The 22,314-nt window shown below is 41.0% G+C and overlaps 1 protein-coding gene across 7 annotated transcripts in view; it reads right to left on the bottom strand.

The window, feature by feature from the left end:
• The window catches only part of LOC123907040 (pentatricopeptide repeat-containing protein At1g12300, mitochondrial-like), a 55,955-nt gene extending 33,857 nt beyond the window's left edge, over positions 1 to 22,098 (bottom strand). Inside the window, exons 1-3 of one of the 7 annotated variants that reach the window (XR_006809097.1) lie at positions 20,275 to 22,086; positions 19,047 to 19,191; positions 12,724 to 12,948 (exon numbers count right to left, since the gene is read on the bottom strand). Coding sequence is in view for 4 of the 7 variants with exons in the window: in XM_045957110.1 (XP_045813066.1) it covers positions 20,287 to 21,945 (1,659 nt within the window). In the remaining 3 variants the exon portion in view is untranslated. Of the gene's footprint in view, positions 1 to 12,561; positions 12,949 to 17,874; positions 19,403 to 19,570; positions 19,847 to 20,165; positions 20,196 to 20,274 lie in introns of those variants that run through there. The other 6 variants (XR_006809099.1, XR_006809098.1, XM_045957110.1 and 3 more) reach the window with 6 other exon arrangements.
• Positions 22,099 to 22,314: the final 216 nt, after the last annotated feature.

The following is a 22,314-nucleotide window of genomic DNA, read 5'->3' as shown; positions in this document are numbered from 1 at the left end:
ATAAATAAACTGAATTACTATTAAGAATTGAACCTCAAGAAGTCATGAACGATGTTCCCGTATACCAATGGATCAACCTAGGGTTGCTAGTTCTCCATGAGAATGTAGCAGCCTTTCTTTTCTATTTTTTTGCGTGAAATCAGAATTTCCCTGAAACCCTAGCTGTGTTTTTGCTTAAGTACTCAGAGAAAATTGGGCTTAAAAAGCTACGGGTCGAAAAACATAAGTTTGACCCCAAATTACATTATTTTCATAAAGTCTGGAACATAAACGTAAATATTTGACACACTTGCGCTCCGAACTGGGTTTTGGCCTCAACATGAAAGTTGTAGCTCTTGATCTCAGCTTTCCAACGCATCTTCCGGCGCCTCAATCCGATATTCGTAGCTCCAGTTATGACCTGCGGACTGGAAGGGTGTCAAAGTGCTATTTATTCATAAATTAAGTGCGAAAATAAAATAAAGTTAGAAATAAACTTAAATATAAAAACACATTAAAATAGTAAAAATAGTAAATTAAACCATAGGAATACACTAGTACAATAGTAAAAGAATGTGCATTAAAATGCACTGATCAAAACTTTAGATAGTTTGTATTGCTGGGGAGCATGTTCTCCCTTTTTAACTTAGGAATTTTTTCATGAAATTCGTTGTTTGAAATTCAAACCGGGAAGCTTATCTCCCCGTCTTTCACCTGGGCTACCCTCCTCGGTTTGATTTTAATTGCCATTTGAAAAGGGCTTTGGTCGGGGACAGCGTCCTCGTCCTATCCTGCGCCCTTTCACTTGAATTGCGGTGAAAGGGTGGATTTGATCATCGAATTCACTTTGTTTTTGCTGCATTTCAGGTTGTAAAATGTCAGAAACCGAGGAGGTTGTGGAAACGCAGGGTGCGGAGAAGTATACATTGGTCGACTGCATAACCGATCCTGCGCTGGATTGGGTTGCTCCAGAACCCCGGGGAATAGCCTCGTCGCTTACTTCCCAGGATCCAAGATTATATATGACCGTCGAGCAGCAGAGAGCAGACGGGCTTCAAAATTGGTCGACCCGTATACCCGGGGAGGGTGAACGGGTGTGCTCGTCTTTTAACGGGCATGAGTTCGCTATGTACGAATTTGTATTTAAGGAGATGGGGCTCAGGCTGCCGTTCAGCCCCTTTGCGGCCAGCGTGCTTAAAGCCTTGCAGGTGGCTCCGTCGCAGCTGCATCCAAACTCGTGGTCTTTTATTATGGGGTTCGAGCGCCTCTGTACGTATAAAGGCGTTCTTCCTACTCTTCCCCTTTTCTTTAGAATCTTCAAGATTCAGCGTAAGCCGACGAGGGAGGTTGGGCGAGCACCTCGTCAGAATTGGGTTTCATTAAAGCATCACGAGGATGTTAAATTATTCAAAATGTTTGTGGATTCCGTTAAGGATTTCAAGGAAAGGTACTTTGTTGTCCGGCCAGAGTCTTCATCTGCCCGGGAGAGTTTAATGGAGCTGGAGGAAGGTAGGGACGAGCAAGGTGTTGCCCGTAAGGATGCCAGCGGGCAAGTTATAGTTCGGGCAGTCCCTAAGTTCCCGTTAAGCTGGTCGTACACCCATTTCCTGAAGGAGCCTAAGGAATATACAACCGGGGACGCAGATTTGTCTCCCGAGGACATGGCTGCCTTCGAAAGTCTGAAGACCTTTGTGGCCGGTTTTACTCCCGGGGTCTGGACGACTCGTAAGGGAGTTACCATAAGAGATGAACACGGGGAGCCTAAGGCCTCTCCTCGTTTTATTAATACTAGGACCCTCCTTAAGTGCAAAAATGCCGGGGAGGTTAAACTATGCTTGGGTATTGTTTCCTTTCTTTTTTAACTTAGAAAAATTTATGTTATTGTTGTGTGCATTCCTCGTCTTTTACTAACGTGCTCGTCATTTATTTGCAGACGAAATGGAAACCATTGCCGAGCGCATGTTGAAGGCCAAGCAGGATGAGAAGGCGAGCAGGTCTGGCCGAGGAAAAAAGAAGATTGTTGCCAGGGCTTCCCAGGAAGTGAGGCCGGGGACCCCTTCCGTGCAGGTTATTGGGACCTCGGGTGTTGGTTCGGGCACCCCTACCTCAGCTCCCCGGCCTCCTCCAGCGAAGAGGACAAGAGAAGAAGATACCCCGGTTGAAGATGCGGGCATGGGAGGATGCAGCAAGTTTCCAGTTCCTCGGTGCTTTACCGTGGACAGATTTTTTGAGAAGTATCCTCCGGAGGTCTTTGAAACTGAAAGGGCTGCTATTCTTGACCAGGAACCAGAGGCCCGTAGGCAGCAGCATGCTCGTGACATGGCTGCTATGGTGCGGATGGTCTCGAGCTCCCTTGTCCTTGGTGACGAGCGGGAGTCCTTAGTCGAGCAGCTGAACACTGCCCAGGCCAGGCACGAGCGGTCCAAAGGTCGGATCAACCAGCTCAAAATTGCTGTGGAAGACCTAAAGGAGAAGCAAAAACATTGGGGTGACCAGCTGGACGAGCACCGTAAAAGGGGAGAGGATTTGGATGCTGCTCGGGCTGAAATTGAAAGGCTTAATGCTGCCATGGCGCCGGGCGAGAACGAGCACAAGGCTGCCGAGGGGTTGACCACCCGAGCAGACTTGGTCAAGGTGATTGCTCAGCTGTCCCATGACTTTGTAGAGGGCACTGAGTACGCCTTTGAGAATGCCGTGCAGCAAATCAAGTGCCTCAATCCTGACGTGGAGCTGGTGACCCGGGGAATGCATGTGAACGGGCAGGTCAAGGATGGCCAAATTGTTATCCCGGCTGGCCTGGCCGACTCTGATGAAGAGGAGGAAGACGCTGAGGGGGTGTTCGAGGAGGGTCATGAAGATGAGCAAGATGACGTGAATGAGCAGGAAGATAGGTGCGAGGAGTAGATGTCCCCGGCCTTTCTAATGTAATTTATTTTTGTCTCTTTGATTTTTGGGGCCTTTGAGCCATGGTTTGTAATTTTGGAACAAGTGGGCTTTTGTCCCCGTTTGATATTTATGACAATTCCGGGCAGGTGCCCGTTTTATTTATATATGATTGTATATAACTGCTCGTCTATACCTGCTCGTATGTATGTTTCCTTATTTTTTAACTTAGAAAATTTTTCATGAAATTTGTTGTTAAAAATTTCAACCGGGGAGCCTCCCCGTCTCATAACTTAGAAAATTTTTCATGAAATTTGTTGTTAAAAATTTCAACCGGGGAGCCTCCCCGTCTCATAACTTAGAAAATTTTTCATGAAATTTTGTTGTTAAAAATTTCAACCGGGGAGGTCTGGTCCCTACTTTTATCTTAACCAAATTTTATGCTAATTTCTTGCTCAAAACCTGAGCCGGGGAGCTTGTCCCCATTTTTAATTTAACGAAATGTGTTGTTTAAATTTCGTGCCGGGGATCTTACCTCCCCGTTATTGAGATGCTCATCTGGCATGCTGGTATGCTCATTCGAGCAAGTTGGTGTGCTAAGTTTTGCCTGTTTATTTTTATGTCTATTTTGTATACTTATCATATTTTTGCATGTATGAATGCTGCGCTCGTTGTTATTTTGCCGGGGAGGTTTCCCCTGCTTGATACTGAGCATGTTTTATTGAGGGTAGTCTCCTCTGTTTTGACTTAAACAGTTTGGGGAACTGTATAAGCACTTAGAGTTGTTTCTAAGTTACGCGAATACAAGCACGCTAGTGTACCCTTCTTCGCAACCTGAACCTCCCATCGCGAGCTGGGTGCTAGGTCGTGGCACGGGGACGATGGGCTCGTTTCGAGAGTTATCCTCGTCTAGCAGGAGTTCCATTTCCCTTATGGTGAATTAGTTCCCCTGCTATGGTTTTAGATGAGCACGTGTGCCATGGTGCCCTCCGTTGTTTAAGGTGCTCGATTCGTTGTGTTCTGAAGTGCGAGCAGCCTTTTAGTGTGGCAATAACTTAGCTATAATATTGTTTCAACTTCTGGGCATTCCAAGGTCGAGGAAGTTTCTTCCCTCGAAGGTCCTCGAGATAGTATGCACCATTTTCTGTTTTGTCAATGACGCGGTATGGTTCTTCCCAATTGGGTGCAAGTTTGCCATCCTGGGAGTCTGCATTGCGTCTTAGGACGAGGCTGCCCACCTCGAACTCTCTTTTGATGACTTTGGTGTCATGACGGGCAGCTATTTTCTGCTTCAGGGTGGCCTCCTTTAAAGAAGCTCCTGTTCGAATTTCTTCGACGAGGTCAAGCTCCTCTCGAAGTGCTTCGTCATTTTGCTCCTCGTCTAGAGGTTGCTCAGTCCGACGAGACGGTTCCCCAATCTCTACGGGGATAACTGCCTCCGTTCCATATACCAGTCGGAAGGGGGTCTCTCCGGTTGTGGAGTGTGGGGTTGTTCGATAGGCCCAGAGTACGTTGTCAAGCTCTTCGACCCATTTCTTTTTGTTTTGGTCGAGTCTTCTTCGTAACCCTCTCAGGATTACTCTGTTGGCTGCTTCAGCTTGCCCGTTGGTTTGGGGGTGCTCGACCGATGTGAAGTGCTGCTTGGTGCCCAGGGCAACAAGAAATGCTTGAAAATCTTTGTCTGTAAACCGTGTTCCGTTGTCTGTGACTACCACCTGTGGTATTCCGAATCTAGCTAGCACATTTCTTTTGAAGAAGCGCAGGACTCTGAGCGACGTTATGTCGGAGAGGGGTTCGGCTTCCACCCACTTTGTGAAGTAGTCCACTGCTACTATTAAGTAACGATTTTGATAAAGTCCTTTGGTAAAAGGACCAAGTAAGTCCATGCCCCACCAGGCGAAGGGCCAGGGGGAAGACAAAGATTTTAGTTCTCGAGGGGGAGCTAAGTGCATATCCCCATGCCTTTGGCATTTGTCACATTTTTTTACGTGGTCTTTGGCGTCCTGTTGCATAGTAGGCCAATAGTACCCTGCTCGTAGAGCTTTCCTGGCAAGTGACCTTCCTCCCAGGTGTTGGGCGTTAATGCCCTCATGGACTTCGCGCAGGATGTAATCTGCTGTGTCCTCGTCCACACATTTTAGGAGAGGAATGGAAAATCCTCTCCTGTATAATTTTCCATCAAGGATGACATAGGAGCAGGCTCTTCGTCTGACTATAGCTGCTTGTTTCTGGTCGTCAGGGAGAGTTCCGTGCTCGAGGAAGTTGTATACTGGAGTCATCCAGCAGTCTTTGTCGCCAATGACGTTTATGTCCACAACCTTGCTTGGTTTTTCTATGCTTGGGCGAGGGAGTATCTCTTGGATGACAGATTTGTTTCCGCCCTTCCTTTTTGTGCTTGCCAGCTTGGACAGGATATCTGCCCTTTTGTTATGCTCGCGGGGAACATGTAATATTTCAACAGAGTTGAACTTGGTGATTTTTTCCTTTACTAGCACTAGGTATTCAGAGAGGTTATCATTCTTGGTCTGATACTCTCCTAGCACCTGTGAGGCGACCAGTTGCGAATCTGTGTATATTTTTATCTCCTTGGCTTGCAAGTCCTCGGCCAAACGTAGTCCAGCGAGGAATGCTTCATATTCTGCTTGGTTGTTTGAAGTTGGGAAGGATAGTGCTAGGGAGACCTCGATTAGTAAGCCATTCTCATTTTCAAGAATGATGCCTGCACCTGCTCCTGTAGCGCTTGATGCTCCGTCTACAAAGATTGTCCATTTATCTGCTCCGTCCACTGTAGGGGAGGAGCTCGTCATCTCTACGACGAAGTCAGCTAGGACTTGGGCTTTTAGAGCTTTTCTGCTCTCGTAACGAATGTCGAATTCTGAGAGTTCGAGGGACCATTTGAGCATCCTGCCCGCCATATCTGGTCGGCCAAGCAAAGACTTGATTGGTTGGTCTGTTCGGACCACAATTGTATGGGCCAAGAAATAATGTCTTAGTCTCCTCGCAGCATAAACTAGTGCAAGGGCTATTTTTTCAATTTGTTGGTATCTTAGTTCAGGACCCTGCAAGGCTTTACTCGTAAAGTATACTGGTTTCTGCCCTTCGTTTGTCTCACGAATAAGAGCTGCACTTACAGCCTCTGAGGCGACGGAAAGGTACAGGTATAATACCTCCTCGTCACTTGGTCGTGAGAGGACAGGTGGCTCTGATAAGGCCTTTTTCAGATGTTGGAGAGCTTGCTCGCATTCATCTGTCCATTCGAAGACTGCTTCTTTCTTTAGTAGTTTGAAAAAGGGGAGTGCATGTTGTGCTGATTTGGATACAAATCTGGAAAGCGATGTTAGCATTCCATTAAGAGTTTGTATGGACTTCTTATCGCTCAGAGTGGGGAGCTCGGCAAAAGCTCTGCACTTGTCAGGGTTGGCTTCAATTCCTCGCTCGGTTAGGTAAAATCCCAGGAATTTACTTGCTCGGACCCCGAAGGTGCACTTCTCTGGGTTGAATCTCATGTTGTATTTCCTGGCCTGCTCGAACACCTTTCGAAGGTGCACGACATGGTCGAGTTCCTCGGGGGATTTTACGATCATGTCGTCCATGTATACCTCGAGCATGTCTCCTATTTGTCCTCGGAAGACTTTGTTCATCATTCGCTGGTATGTAGCTCCTGCATTTTTGAGACCGAAGGGCATTACGTTGTAGTAATAGTTGCCCGACTCGGTCATGAAAGCTGTTTTTTCTCTATCTGCTACTGCCATTGGAATTTGGTTATAACCTGAATAAGCATCCATAAAAGACAATAATTTAAAGCTAGAAGAATTATCAACAAGTCTATCAATGCAAGGTAAGGGATAAGAGTCTTTAGGGCAAGCCCTGTTAAGATCGGTATAGTCGCAACACATCCTCCACTTTCCATTAGATTTTTTGACGAGTACAACGTTGGACAACCAGGTTGTATACCTGGCCTCCGAAATAAAATTTGCCTCTAGGAGGTCTTTTACACATTTTTCTGCAGCCTCCGATTTCTCAGGAGACTGCCTACGTCTACGTTGTACAACGGGAAGTGCAGTGGGATCAATAGTCAGCTGGTGACATGCTATGTTGGGGTCCAAGCCGGGCATCTCAGAAGCGTGCCAGGCGAACAGATCAGCATTTTCCTTCAAGCAGGCTTCAAGTTGCTTCCTAGCAAGTTCGGGGAGCCCAGTCCCAATCTTCACTGCCCTGCTCGGGTCTTCTCCGAAGGGAATCAGCTCGAACTCCCCGTCTGGAACCGGACGACGGTGCTCTTGGCTTGCCTCGTCGTCTTCCTTCTTCTCCTTGCGGAGCTTCTTCTCATCTTTGTTTTCCTGTTTGGAAAAGCGGCTGTCGAGGTCGATGGAGCTGATTTCTGGCAAGGGCAGGGAAGTTGTTGCCTTGGACTTCTTGAACTCGGGGAGCTGCCCGATATATTCATTTCCTTTGGAGGACGCATTGAAGACTCTCCTTGCAGCTTCAATGTCTCCATGCAGTGTTGCAACTTGGCCTTTATGAGTATAATACTTCATCTTGAGGTGGGCGGTTGAAGGGACAGCCATTAAGTCAGCAATAGCTGTTCGGCCCAGGATGCACTGGTAGAGAGAAGGGCAGTCTACTACCAGGAATTTCACTTTGATAGTTTTTGCAGTTTCTTCAGAGCCAACGGTGACTAGCAGGTCTACATAGCCCCATGGCTTAGTTGTTGCTCCATTAAATCCGGAGAGATCAGATCCAAAATAAGGAGTGAGGTAGGTTTCATCTAGTTGCAGAGTCTTGAAAAGTTGGGAATACATGATATCACAGGAGCTTCCTTGGTCGACCAGTACCCTGCGGACGTCCATATTTGCCATGTCCACTCTGATGAGCAGGGGTATCTGGGAGTTTGCAGTTCCACCGGGCAGCTCTTCCATATAGAAGGCTAAGGGCTTTGATTGCCCTTTCGGTTTATCCAAAGTTGCACTCAGGTTGGAAGAGCCATCTATCAATTCTTCAAATTTTCTCTTGATGGATCCCACAGTCTGTTTGTCAAAACCTCCACCAGAGATCACCATAGCTTGGGCAAGTGCGTCCCATTTGTTCAGTGTAGGAGCAACGTAGGTGTCGTCCAAGTAGTCAGGGACGAAGAAATCTTCAGGTCTGGAGATGGCAAGGGCAACTGGCTTGTGCCCGGATTTTTCTGGTGCAGCTTCTTCAGTGTTGCTGGTCTCAGCAGCTTCTGCCCGGGGAGCATTGCCCCTCTTCACGTATTGTTTGATTTGCCCATTTCTAATCAGAATTTCAATGGCGTCTTTTAATTGGATGCAGTCGTCAGTCAGATGGCCGTAACCCTTGTGGTACTTGCAGTACCTGCTCTTGTCTTGGCCAGGCTTTGTGGGTTGTTGTCTTGGAAATTTAATTCCTGCTTTAGTGAACTCAGCTGAGTTGCACTCTTTCCAAATTTCTTCCTGGGTTTTGCTAAGGGGAGTATAGTTGCTGAACGTGCTGGGAGGTCCACGGGGTTCCCTAGGCCTTTCGCCTCTTTGTCTTCCTCCTCCTCGGCTAGACTGTTCAGCATTTGAACGAGGAGCAGGTTGACTGTTCCCTGCTCGCCCATAACGGGCAGCATCTGCAGCTTGTTGCTCTTCATACTGGATGTAGGGTTGAGATTTGAGGAGGAGGTCGCTAAAGGTGCGCGGTTTTTCGATTCCGACGGCTTTTGCAAAGTCACTGTTTGGCCTAAGGCCCCTCTGGAGCAGGTATTTCTTCATATCATCAGTTGTTTCTACCTGGACGGCTTCTTTGTTGAACCTCTCTATGAAACTGCGGAGAGATTCGTTATCAGCTTGGAAGATGGCGTCCAGGACTGCTTCGGTCTTTGGTTGCTTGCGGGAAGCAGTGAAGTGCCTGCGGAATTGGTCGGACAGATCCATCCATGAGGTTATGGAGCGAGGAGCTAGGCTGTGGTACCAAGCCATAGCTCCCTTTCTCAGAGTAGTTGGAAATATTCTGCATCTAATTGCTCCGCTGACCCTCAAGAAGTTCAGGGTAGCATTGACTGATGCGATGTGTTCATCTGGGTCAGAAAGTCCATCATAAGCTGGGAGAGGAGGTGGTCGCTTACATCCCTTTGGAACGGGTGCTTGAAGTATGTCGTGAGATAAAGGGCAGCGGGGATCATCCTCGTCACTCTCCTGCGAGTTTAGGGGAGGTGAGCCCTCACGATCAGGAGTTGGGCTCCTGGAGAATTGGTCAGTGTGATGGCTGCGGCTTACTGGCTGCCCTTGTTTGGTCATCAAGCTGAGTCCCTGGGGAGAGTGACGACGAGGAGGTGTTCGGTCCACAATTTTTCCTTTTTTCACATTTGGAGAAGATATACCCTCGCGGGGAGGGGAGACATGGTCTCATTTCTTGCCAGGCTGCTCAATCCTCTCAAGGGCAGGTCGTCGTTGCCTGACAGTTTCCTGACGAGGAGGGGATTGAGAAGTAGGAGTTCTCCTCGGGGGAGAGTTGTTCCTTGAGAGTCGCTGATTCCTTTCCAAGCGATCTAGTCTCATATTCTGCTCGTCCATTCGGCGATTCTGGCCTTGGAGAGCTTCGGTGGTTTGCTTTAGGGCAGCTATGAGTGCTGCTAGTTCAGCATTGGTAACTGAAGCAGTGGACAAGTCGGTTTCTGCTGATTTGCCCTGCTCGGACTGAGGGCGCTTCCCTGCCTGCTTCTCAGTCAAGACGACCAAGTCGCCGTCCTCAGAAGTCCAGGAAGTTTCCTGCCCGTCTCTAGGGTCAGACTCGGGGAGGGCCTGGAGGTCAGTGATGAGAGCAGGAGACAGACGGGGAGAAGGTGGAGGAGCAGCGTCCTCAAGGTCATTGTTGAAATGAGATGAACTGGCCATGATGAAAAAGTGATTGATTGGTTTTGTTCTTTGGTTTACTTGCTCGAAACAAAGAAGGGGAGAACTCAGATCCCCACAGTCGGCGCCACTGATCTTAACTGTTGATCAGAACAGGTAGGAGGCCAGCTGGAAGTCCGTTGAGCAGGTGGTAGGCAGTAATCCGAGCAGATGGTCCACGGAGGGGGGGGTTGTACCTGCAGGTGCTCCGATGCCAAAGTCAGACAAGGAATAGAGAGCAAAAGAGATACTAGAGAGAGGTTAGAGAGAGAGAGTAATTGTGATAATGAATAGTATTCTACCTTGCTCTCCCAAGAGGGAGAGTATTTATAGCCCCCAGCTCTGGGCCAAAGGTCCTCTTAGTGGGCTGGACTAGCCAAGGCCCATTAAGAGGGACTGCCAAGATATTACCCTTGGATAGTGGGTAGAGTAGTAATTTTACCCTATCTTGGTGGAGAGGTTGTGCCATGCTGACATGGAGGTGGTTGGGCAAGCCATGTGGACTTTGTGAGGGTCTAGGTGGACTAGCATTAGTCTAGTCCAGAACAGAATTCAAGTTCGATTACTGGTGGAAACAATTCTTAGTTAAACTTTATAGTAACACCGAATTGTGAATTATGAAGACACTCTTTAAAAATCAGAGTTAGTACAATTTTTTTTTATCCAATCATACAAAACAATTATTAATTAGAATTAGTTTGTGTTAAATCGCCAACAAATACATATGACCTAACCACAATGCAACACAAATAAACTTATTAATTAGTTACATGAATGAATAATAGTGGTAGATGAGTTATTACCTATAATTTTGTTGGATACAAATTCCATTATACTCAAACAAACCCTAACAACACTAAACCTTATGCATTCTCTTTTATATATTATTATGCTCACTCACTCTCGTACTAGCTAGCTACTATCTCATTCTCATCATTGTTTCCAACAAAATGAGAAAGCTACTACTAGCAAGTTCTCTTTATGCATTCTCTTCATTTTCTCACAATCCAACACTAGGAGTAGGAGGACTCAAGGGATTTGACTCTAATGATCCAGATTGTGTTATGCCAAAGGGATTAATCGGTCTTTTGAGATGGAGATTTATTAGAAACTACCAAACTGTTCCTTACACCAATCGAACTCGTTTTATTTCCATACCAATTTCTGTTGAGAGGATAGCTGGTGAGAGATATTTTGAAAAACAAAAACAAAGTTTTGACATTATGCCTTCAACTCATCCGGTTACTATCAGGGTTACAAACATTCTTAATCACATTATTCATGCATTGCATAATGAGAAGAACAAAATGAGCTCTGCTTCTTCTAATTATAGTGTTTGCTTGCATTTAACTCGAAGCTTACCGCCATCTATGTCGCATTTGGATGGATTAAATTGGGAGGTTTTGGTTGTCAATGAACCTGAAGATATTTTTACCGGGTGTTACGCTGGTGGCAAGATTGTTACCACCATGGCTTCGGTTTACCATGGGTCAGATGCACATTTAGCAACTGTTCTTGCACATGAGGTGTTTGATCATTATTATTATCCTTTCTTCAACTCTTTGATTTTTTATATGCATGATGTTGATTCAAAATTGCGGTAAAATGTAGCCATTGCGGCAGTAATTGCTGTTTTTACGGACATCTCACTCTATTTATATCTATGATTTAATATGTAATTGGGTTTCTGGTCTTTTGTTATTTTGAAAATATGTTGATTTTCTTGTTATTATTATTTTTTTTTTTCACTAATGTTGATTTTCTTGTTATTTAGGTTGGGCATATTGTGGCTAGACACCATGCTGAAAGAGAAACAAGGAGCACATGGGTTTATTACGATTGATTTTGCCCAAAGAGTGCTTCCACTTGTCCAACTACTACCCTTCAACCGACGGTATGATTAATTCCTTGTCTGCCTTTTCTAATCCATTGATTTCTTATGTTCTTTAATTGAATACAGGAGCAGATATTATATTCATGTATAAATTACTATAGTATGATATGTGTTAGGGGTGGCGGTCTCCCCATTTTCAATACACCTGGTTCCGTCCCTGGTGATATTTGCTATGGCTACCGATAGAATCAAAACTATATACAATACCATTTTCAAGGCAATCGTTTGTCAATCCAAACAGCCTTAATATAAGCAGCATACTTGCATTCCAAACAGCATCAATATATTACCATGATTTGACATGCTTCTTTAGTTCATTTTGAATGGTATCTTGGTGCATGGAATTAACATATTTTGCTCCATGCTCGGTCTCAACCCAATTTGTTCATAATTTCCAGGCTTGAAATGGAAGCTGATTACATTGGACTTCTACTAATGGCAGCAGCTGGCTATGATCCTCGGTGTGCACCTATAATATATGACGAATTTGACAAATATGAAGAGTTAAAAGAGTCACGCAATAAATTTAAGCTCGGAGGTTTCCTTAGTTCCCATCCACCAGGGAGAAAAAGAGTCCAAGCATTGGATCGACCTAGGATAATGGAAGAAGCTCTTGTTTTATATAATAATGTAAAAGCGAAGCGAGGGGATGAATCATAATATGCTCTTGAAATTCCCATGCAAGTCAGCTTACTTTATTTTCAAATCCTTTGAGTTTCAAATGTAGTCGAGTCGAGGTATTTGTGACCTGCACTAAAAACTCTACTATTGACATAGTTTTTGCTTGTATATGTTTATTTTATCTGGTATGGATATTTGCTTCCACAATTTCGAATCGACAAAATAGCACAATGCGCAAACAACTTATTAATTCTTAAAACCTTATCACATATACTATTTTTAGAACCTTATTAATTCTTGAACCAAACAGAAGCAAAAAGATAGCATACTAGCCTACCTTGATATTACTATATACAAATCATATCATCCTAAACCAAAACTACAACACCAGCAATTATGTAGAAAATAGAATCCCACTCCCTACAAAGCATTCAAGTTCTAAACTCTCAGGTCTCAACCTAGTGAGCAAACAACTTGAAGACCATTCCAGTTCTCAATACATGTCTTTAATGCATACTTATTAAAGTAACTTTCATTTGACAGTAATTTTATGTAACCATAAGAACAATTAAAGTAATTCACAAGCTTACAACCGTCGCACATCAACTTCCCTAGTATATGATGTTGCTTCATGATCATTAATTAGTGCTAGCCTGACTCAGAACACCTACCTCTCGACTGTTCTTATTCAGTTACCTGAAAAAACATAAGTATATATTAGGATACTTAAACAAATGAACAAAATTGCGCAGACAAACACAAATTATTTATGGTTTCATCATATTAGTTTTCTAAAGGTTTTTCCAGCACATAACTCATTAAAAATATAAATGTTAGTATGTTACAATATGCAGGTCTTTGATTTGAGGGATTAATTTGGTGAGAAGACTATTTGAATCACTAACGAAATGAAATGCTAATTGGAGGACCAATGTAGATTTCAAATAACTAAATTCAATATTTTATCTTGGATCATGTGTTCATAGCTAGTACATTAAATGCTGATAACAAGAATACACACAGTTGTTAATCTAAAATGATACTCCCTCCGGTTCTTTTTATAAGGAACAGTTTAGAAAAATCACACAGACTAAGAAAATACATTTAACATAGTTATTTTCATTTAATACTCTTATGAATTTAAATTTATATTTCATGTATACCCTTATTTAATTACTCTTTATTCAACTAACTTACTTATTTTTAAATTCTCTCTCATAATAAATAAGGGCATAAGTGAAATTGAACATTTAAAACATTTGAAAATTGGTCAAAGTTTCTTATAAAAAGGACCAAAAAAATTTCACAAAGTGCTCCTTATAAAAAGGACTGGAGGGAGTATTAAATTTAGGGCTTAATAATTCAAATGGTCCCTTAAAGATATTTTAGGTTTCACAATGGTCCCTTAAAGAAAAAAAGTCTGGATTGGTCCCTTAAAGACATCTCCACTAGTCATTTTGGTCCTTTCCGTTAGATTTTGACAAAAAACGTTAAATGGTGCAAAAAAATACTGTTCATCTTCTTCCTCCTCCCTTCTTCATCTTCTGCCTCCATTCTTCTTCATCTTTTTCATAAACATCATAAAAATATACTCAAATCTTCAATCAATATTCAAACAAACTCTAAAATTCATCTTTTTCCCCAATTTTCCAACATCACCTTCTTCCTCAATTTGTCTCTTCAATTTCCTTCTAAAGCTTAAACCAAGCAATTATTGGTTGATTTATGTTCAATATCACGTTTTGAAGCTTTTCCAATCGTTAATTTTGCGTGAGTTTGCTTGAATCATGTTTTGGTCATTTTTATGTTCTTAAGTTGTTGTTTCGATTTTCAAAATATAAGCCTCCACTATGAAATCTAAGCATAGATTCATGACCAGTGCTAAAAATCAAGCGAATTTGTGTATTCTTTTGTGATTTTTGAAGCCGATTTGAGTTTTTTTGTGAAAGCTCCATTGAAGGTCAATGGTGTGTTCATGGTGAGTCCATTGAAGAAGATGAAGAAATGGGGAGAGAAAATAGTTGTTGATGGTGTATTGCTAGATGTGGTAGGCATACAAAATCAAATGGTTACTATTTTGACAAAAGAATCAAAAGTTAAGATTAAATGATTTATTAAGATCTATGGTGGACCACATGTAATGTTGGTCCACCTAATATATTTGGTGTTAATAAATTAACGGAAGGGACCAATGTGGCAAACGTGATATCAATAAGGGACCAATTCAGACCTTTTTTTCTTTAAGGGACCATAATGAAACCTAAAATGTCTTTAAGGGACCATTTAACTAATTAAGCCTTAAATTTAGTGTTCCCAAAGTTTCTGAAACAAAAGCTCTTCTTTTACCGAATGGTGGAGACGAAATCTAAGACGGAACAACAGGCGGAATTTAATAAGATTATTGATGATTTAGCCAACCTTGAGGTGAACCTAGAAGATGAAGATAAAGCCCTACATCTACTGTGTACATTACCTAAGTCCTATGAAAGTTTCAAGGATACCATGCTCTATGGCAGGGAAAACCCTTACCTTGGAGGAAGTTCAATCGGCCTTGAGGTCGAAAGAGCTAACTAAGTTAAATAACTTGAAGGTGGAGAACGGTATGGATGCCTTAAAGAAAAAAAGGCGGAGGTAGAGGTAAGTAGGTTAAGGGAAAAGGCGGTGAGAAGTGGAATTGTTTCCATTGTCAGAAGAAAGGTCATTTCAAGAGGTATTGTCCGGAGTTGAAGGACAATAATTCTGCTCATGTTGTTGAAGGCTCATCGGAGTATGAGGGTTATGAGTATGGAGAGGCACTAGTGGTGTCTGGTGATGATGCTCGTGACGGTGGAGAGTTAGGGGATTTCGGGGTGGCTGTTTCAGAGGAATTGGAGAGGTCTTGCCTGTTACAAGGTGGAGATCATGGTGGGTATACTTTGGTGGAAACTCAGTTTGAGGTGTAGTCTTCCAATAGTGGTAGTCAGTCAACATTAACCCTTGGCTATCTAATCGGAGATAGGGAGGAGGGTGGTAGTGTTGAACCAAAGAGGGATGACCATGGAGACCTTGTGGGTTATATTTCAATTGTATATGAAGAAGTGCAAGACCTTGAGAGGATCTTCAGGGAGGCAACTGAAAGCAACGATGATCAAACTTTGGAACTTGTAGAACTGTTGGAGGTATTTGGATGCAAGGGGAGTTTGATCTTGCAGCTTGTGGAACCGCCTAAAATTCCAAGGTGGGTTCGGAGCCAAGCAATACTTCGAGAGGATGGAAGGCATTCCGGGGGTCGAAGGGTGGTGGAGCTTGTTGAGCTATGTCAAATGCCGATGATAGTGGGGAACAAACGTTTCTTCAGGGAGGTACAGATTTGATCACTCCAAAGTCTGAAGAGGGTGCGGTGAATCTTGTGAGTGCTACCAAACATCTTATGGTAGTGGGAGGCAAGATCTTCATGAGGGAGGAAGACATTCCGAGGGATGAAGGGGAGGTACAGCTTGCGGGAAGCAGGTGGAGGATGGTACCTAGGGCAAGGTTCAAGTGGCACTTGGACTTGGCCGGTGATCTTGAATGGGAGAGTTCAAGGAGGATGAAGAGAAGCACAATGATTGATTGGATCACCATCAATTTAAAGGCAAGATGGAGATTTGTTGAAATATGCCTTGAAATCTCAGTTATAAGAAGTCAGAAAAATTTGTGTAGAATCTATCGGCTATGCGAGGCGTAGGCTTGTTCTGGTTTCTTTTTTTTTTTGTTTCTGCCTCCTGCGCGAGGAGCAGCGCGGACCATAATTTTGCATTTTTGGAGATTTTGTGGAAAAATCTTTTCTTGGATGACACCCTGACTTTGATTTGTTTTATTTTAAAAACAGATTTGTTACTAAGTTTTAGGCATATATTTTTTTTCTATAAATAGGGAGTGTTTTATTCATAGAAAAATAAGAGAGTAGAAATATAGAGGCAAGGATTAGGGTTTGCCACCACACAAGGGCTAGGGTTTTAGAGAGGAAGAAGAGTTTTCTCTTGGTACAACCAACTCTAGGGTAGACGAACTATCTTTGTGGTACACCTTGGGAAACACTTATCAAATTGAGTCTCTTGGCCACGGGAAGAGATTCAGATTTTGGGTTGAATTAGGATTAATTCCTTGTAACCCAATTGAGAATTTCTTTGTAAAGTTACTCTTTGATATAGTAGAACGGAGGGGCTGCTCTCTCCCCCAGACTAGGTTATTGTTGGACCGAACTGGGTAAACAAATTATCATGTTCTTCCTTCTCATTTATCGGTTATTATTATTGCTTATTCCGCTTGTTATTGGTTGTCGTTCTATTGCTCCACACATCAAGTTCTTTTATTGGTGTGATTATTTAAGACGAATTCACAACAAAGGTATTTGTTACAAAAGGTATTTTTAACATTTTTAATGAGTTTGGTGCAATACACATCATATTTATTTAGCCAAAGGCATTGGCTAAATGCATACGTCTCATCAAATATCATCACTGCTATTGATTGCTCTATCATTGTTAACAAATAGAGCAAGCTGGCTGCAAATGAAGTCTTATGCACATAAAAAATAAAGAGAGTTTGATATTAATGTGACCAAGTAAATTGAATTCGGCCTAGAAGAACCTAAATGATAGAAGAACCAATTTCTAACAAAATAAAAACAATCTTCTTGTTCAAAAGGTATATCAGACCCTTCTAACAAAATATGTGTAATAAATTTAAAATTCTATAATTCTTCTGTCTAGTTAAGGTTACTAAATGACCATTGTGCCTACTGGCTAGTTCAGGAATTTGTCTACACCTCTATTCCTTGCTTCTTTTCTGATTCAAAATTTCCTCTTTAACCTCCTTAGAATTTTGGGGTCCCATATAGAGAACGGGATGTCGGGAAACAAGAGAGAATTTCATCAATTGGATCTCAAAATAGTAATAATGTTCCTATTACATGTGTTACTCCTTGATTGTCTAAAGTTAGATCCTCCTAATTTGACTTGTGTGCTAAAATGTGGGTTGACTTTTAGTAGTGAGCCCTCTACAGTTTGATCCTCAAATCTTGGCCAAAAGAAAGGGCGGTCATTGGTTGGAGGAGGATAGTCCTCAAATTAAAGGTTACATAGAAGATAAATGATGAGGAAAAGAAAGCTCATCTTCTCATTAGATTAGACTTGGGCCATACAGAGGATTGACCTAAGTTGGGAGGTTACAAATTGCATTACCTCTCATGTTTATTATTCTTCCTTTACTCTCATTTTCATCAATAAAACTAATAACAAAAACATGTAATGAAATACGACTTTCAAAAATAGATATAAACTAGATCCAATCTTATTTTGAAAAACATCATATAAGATAAACATGACTTCATGTTACACCATAAAAAAAAAAGTAAAACCAGATCAAAAAAATTCATAAGTAAAACATGTCACTGTTTAAAGTATCACCAACCAAACACAATCAAATCAAACAACAATAAAAACATCATTTTCATCAAATAAGCAACATAAATTACAATCAAAGTCTTATCTTAACAGATCCAAAATCAAACAACCAAAACATTAAAAGCTCATAACTTTTCAAACTAAATTACATGATTTAAACAAAAAACAACAGATCTATAAATTCATGAAAAAACAATTGGTTCAAAAAGCTAAAAACAAATCATATATTACAATCACAGATTGATTTTTTCATCCATAATAAAAATTGACAAATCTAAAGTACGTGACGACGTCGTTTTATTGAGGTTTGCTAAATACTGCGTCAGTTTGGGCTCTTTATTGACAGTGGCCCAAATGAAATGCCAAAATAAAGAATGAAGGATTTTTCTTTAGAATATTAATATACAAAGTTATATTATTTCATTCATCAACAAAGTGTTAGCGTTGGCATTATTGTCCCATATTGGTGCGTGTTCATTTGTTTCAAATTGTATTTATATACTGAGTTGCTCTTTACTACCTAAAAAGGTTTGTGAGCAAATTGAAAAGGCTATATGTCAGTTCTGGTGGGGAAGTAAGGATGGTAACCACAAAATCCATTGAAAAAGAAGGAAGGATCTTTTTAAGGCAAAATTTGATGGAGGTTTGGGCTTCAGGAATATGCATCTTTGTAACCAGGCCATGTTGGCCAAGCAAGGATGGAGACTTGACACAAATCCTAATTCTTTATTAGGACAAAGCCTTTTAAAGCAAGATATTTTCCTAATACTGATGTTCTACAAGTACAGAGTGGATACAAACCTAGTTATGTCTGGAAGAGCATTCAACAAGCTTTGTGGATTCTTAAAAAGGGAGGATGCTGGAAGATTGGGAATGACCTTATGCTTTTCCAACCCTCGGCTGAGTGGAATGTCAATCTTATCGACCAAGTATTCTTTTGTTTTTGGAGTTCACCACCATTATCCGGCCCGCTGGACCGCCTAATCTGGTTAGGGGGTCAGTTCTTGCATCAAGTGGTTCTAGCCCCCTCCGATCGCAGTTGTGGGGATCGAATCGTGGTCCTCCCTACCAAGTTCAGCACCAATCACCGCTGAACCAACTAACGATTGGTTAGTATTCTTAGCTTTTGAAGGAGAACAATTCAAACAACTTCCTTTAATAAAAGAGCCAATTGATGACCAACTTATGTGGATGCACTCTAAAGATGGGCAGTATATAGTGAAAAGGCTAGTCCTTCAAGTAACCAACAACAAAATTTAGTTTGGAAAAAGCTCTGGACTTTGAACGCTATTCCTACCAGCAACCACACTACCAATAACAACCATTGTCAATCAACTACTGCTCAGCCAAGATGGAGAAAACCCTTACCAGGAATTATATCAAGGCCAACACCGATGCCAACCTGCAGCAGCAACACGACGGAAGATGGCTCAATCCTTTGCGATGAAAACGGACTGGTGATGGAATCAGCGACTTGGAAGAAGCGATGGGGATCTACTATACGTTGAATACACTAAAAAATATAAAAAAAATAATAAGATCAATACAATAAAAAAAATTATATGTGAATCATAAAAATTACAAAACAAAAACAACCAATCGTTAGTTGGTCCAGTGATTGGCGCTGAACTTGGAAAGGAGGACCGCGGTTCGATCCCCGCAACTGCGATCGGAAGGGGGCTGGAACCACTTGATGCAAGAATTGACCCCCGAACCAGATTCAACTGGTGGTGAAAAACCAAAAAAACAAAACAAAAACAATAAAAAAATTACAGAAGCCTTAAAAAAATATTTACAGAAAGTTTAGTCAATACAAAATTTTAAAGATAAAAAATAAGATAAATACGCATAAAAAGAGGAATATAAAAATAAAATCATAAACAATATTTTTTATAAAAATAAATAAATAATATTGCTACCAAGTTTACTACTCCGGTCCTTAATATAAGAAAAAGTTTACTTTTTAGATGGAGAAGTTTCAGGCGTCCTTGCTGATTCGGCCTCTTTAATTAATCATGTGATGTGCTGATCTAACTGAAAAATTGCCATCTCCTTCCCAGTGCCATATTCTTTTATCATTCGGGAGCCTCCGAGATAAGGGAATATTGAGAATTTGTTGTGCTTCAAAAGAGGAGAAAATATCTCGGACAAGGTTCCTGTTCCAGCTTCTGTTGATGGGGACACCGACACGGACACAGAGACGGACATATTTGGTTGAAGAGAGAAAATTTAAACTTTTAATTATATTCCAACAAGGATAATTTAGGATTTTTTTAAAAAAAAATAAAGCAAATTTGTCCATATAAGTTCATTTAAAAAATATTCTATGCACTCCCTTCAAAAACCCCCTAATCAAACAGACCCTTAAGCATATGCTGCAGCATAATAATGCAGAAAAAAAAACTATGTTTCATATCCTACCAATTCTCCTCAAGTTGGAATGTCTATTAGTTGGGAAGTATAAACACACTTAACCAAAAGAAATAACACAAGCACTTTTTCCATTAGGTGAAGTAACTACATAAATGAAATGATGAAACAATATTGTTAAAAGATAAATTGAAAATAATAATGTACAGTAGACAAAACATATTACCTAGTTTCAATCTTACAGTAGACCTCTCACGACAGCTTCACGTAGAAGTTTCTCTGCCTTATCATTTTCATCTCTATCAAATAGACAACGGATAATTATTTCATAAGTTTTGGCATTTGGAATGCAACCATTGTCTTTCATTTTTGATAGCAAGGCCAACGCTTCATCAAACAAGCCCTTGATGCAAAACCCTTGGATCATAACAGTATATGTATAAACACTTAGATTGTAGCCTTTGACTGAAAGATCTACAAAAACATTTCTCGCGTCCTCTACTCTTCCAACTTTACACAATCCGTGAATAAGAATAGTATATGTGTTCATATTTGGTTGAATGCCCTCGTTCTTAACTTTTGTTAATAATGCAATCGCCTTTTCAACATGATGGGTTTTGCATAAAGCATCAAATATAGAATTGTAGGTAACTATATCAGGTGGTTGACCTCTATCATGCATCTCATCCACAAGCTTCAAAGCATGAGAGATTCTCCCTGATTTGCCCAAACCATCAATAAGGGAACTGTAAGTTACCACATCAGGAATAATGTTTCTACAATGCATTTCTTTGAAGAGATTTAAGGCTTCGTCCACCATTTTAACTTTACAAAATCCATTAATCATAATATTGTAACTTAAAACATCTCCGCTTTGGGCAGCTATGGTGTTGAATATACCGTTGGCCTTTTTCATTTCTTTAACTAAGCAATATCCATCCATTAAAGAGTTATAAGTAACAACATCAGGTTTAACACCTTTTCTGATCATCATAGCAAACACATTATTAGCTTCTTTCACTTTTCCTTCCTTACAAAATGCATCAACCAATATATTAAACGTATACGCATTCGGGTTGATGTTCTCCAAAACCATTTTATTAAGAAGCCCAATTGCTTCTTTCAATTTACCGACAATGCAAAAGCCACTAATTAAAGTACTATAAGTGACAACATTGGGATAAATTGTCTTAGCGACCATTTCAGAATATAAATCAAAAGCATCATCAACAAGTTTATCTTTGCACATACTGTCAATAATTGCAGTGTACATTACCACATTAGGTCGAACCAGTTTCCCATCAACTCGTCTCAGCAACTGCAAGGCTGCACTTGTTTCTCCTACTTTACATAACCCATTGATTAAGGTCCCGTAACTAACTTGGTTCAACTGAAATCCCTGTGCTACCACGTTGTCATGAAAGTTCAATGCTTTATGGATCTGACCTTTGAGACAAAGACCCTTGATGAGTGTAGTCAAAGTTATGGCATTTGGGTCATAACCCTTTTTAAGAATGTTGGCAAATACAGAAAAGGAAAGAGAGTTTAGACCCAATTGAGAAAAACAATTGATCAAGATGTTGAAAGTAACTAAATTTGAAGCAATTCCATTTAGTTCCATCTGACGATGAAGTGAAACAACAGTGTAGTAATGATTGGACTTAACAAGAGAACCTAAAATCTTACCAAAATGGAAGATGGGTGGAGTTGGATTCTGATGTAGTAATTGATTGAATGAAGAAACAAGATGATTATGTTGGTCTTCTTGTTGGTGATGTAATTGAGAGTATAGCATTAGCATTGATGAAGAATGGAAGCAAGGAATGAATTTAGGGTTTGAAAGTTGAAAAAGAGGAAAATTGGAGAAACGAAAATGCCTCAAAGTTGAAAACAACATTGTGGTTTAGGTTTTGAAGAAATGAAAAAGGATTAATTAAGGAAACAAACGAGAAGGTTTTATTAGAAATCTAATCCCTTCCTGCGCGATTCAATTTTCTTTTAGTTCTACAACGGAGTTGATTCATTCGATATTGTTTTGTTCCTGCTTCCTAGTATAATGCTGTTTTTTTTTTTTTTTATGTCAAGTTTAATACGTAATGTTTTCTATTTACTGTCTTTTTTTAGGTTTCATATTTAGTGTCTTTTTTGTTAAGTACAATAAGCTAATTTATTTCGTTCAAAAAAAAAAACTAATTTATAACACTTTTTTTTGTTTACAATACAACTAAAGATGATTTAAATGCAGTTTCCTTATTTTAAAATCTAG

This window comes from Trifolium pratense, linkage group LG2, assembly GCF_020283565.1.
Source record: "Trifolium pratense cultivar HEN17-A07 linkage group LG2, ARS_RC_1.1, whole genome shotgun sequence".
Taxonomy (NCBI): domain Eukaryota; kingdom Viridiplantae; phylum Streptophyta; class Magnoliopsida; order Fabales; family Fabaceae; genus Trifolium; species Trifolium pratense.
Note: the sequence above shows the minus strand (reverse complement) of the source record. Positions and strands in the feature narration are given on the sequence as shown.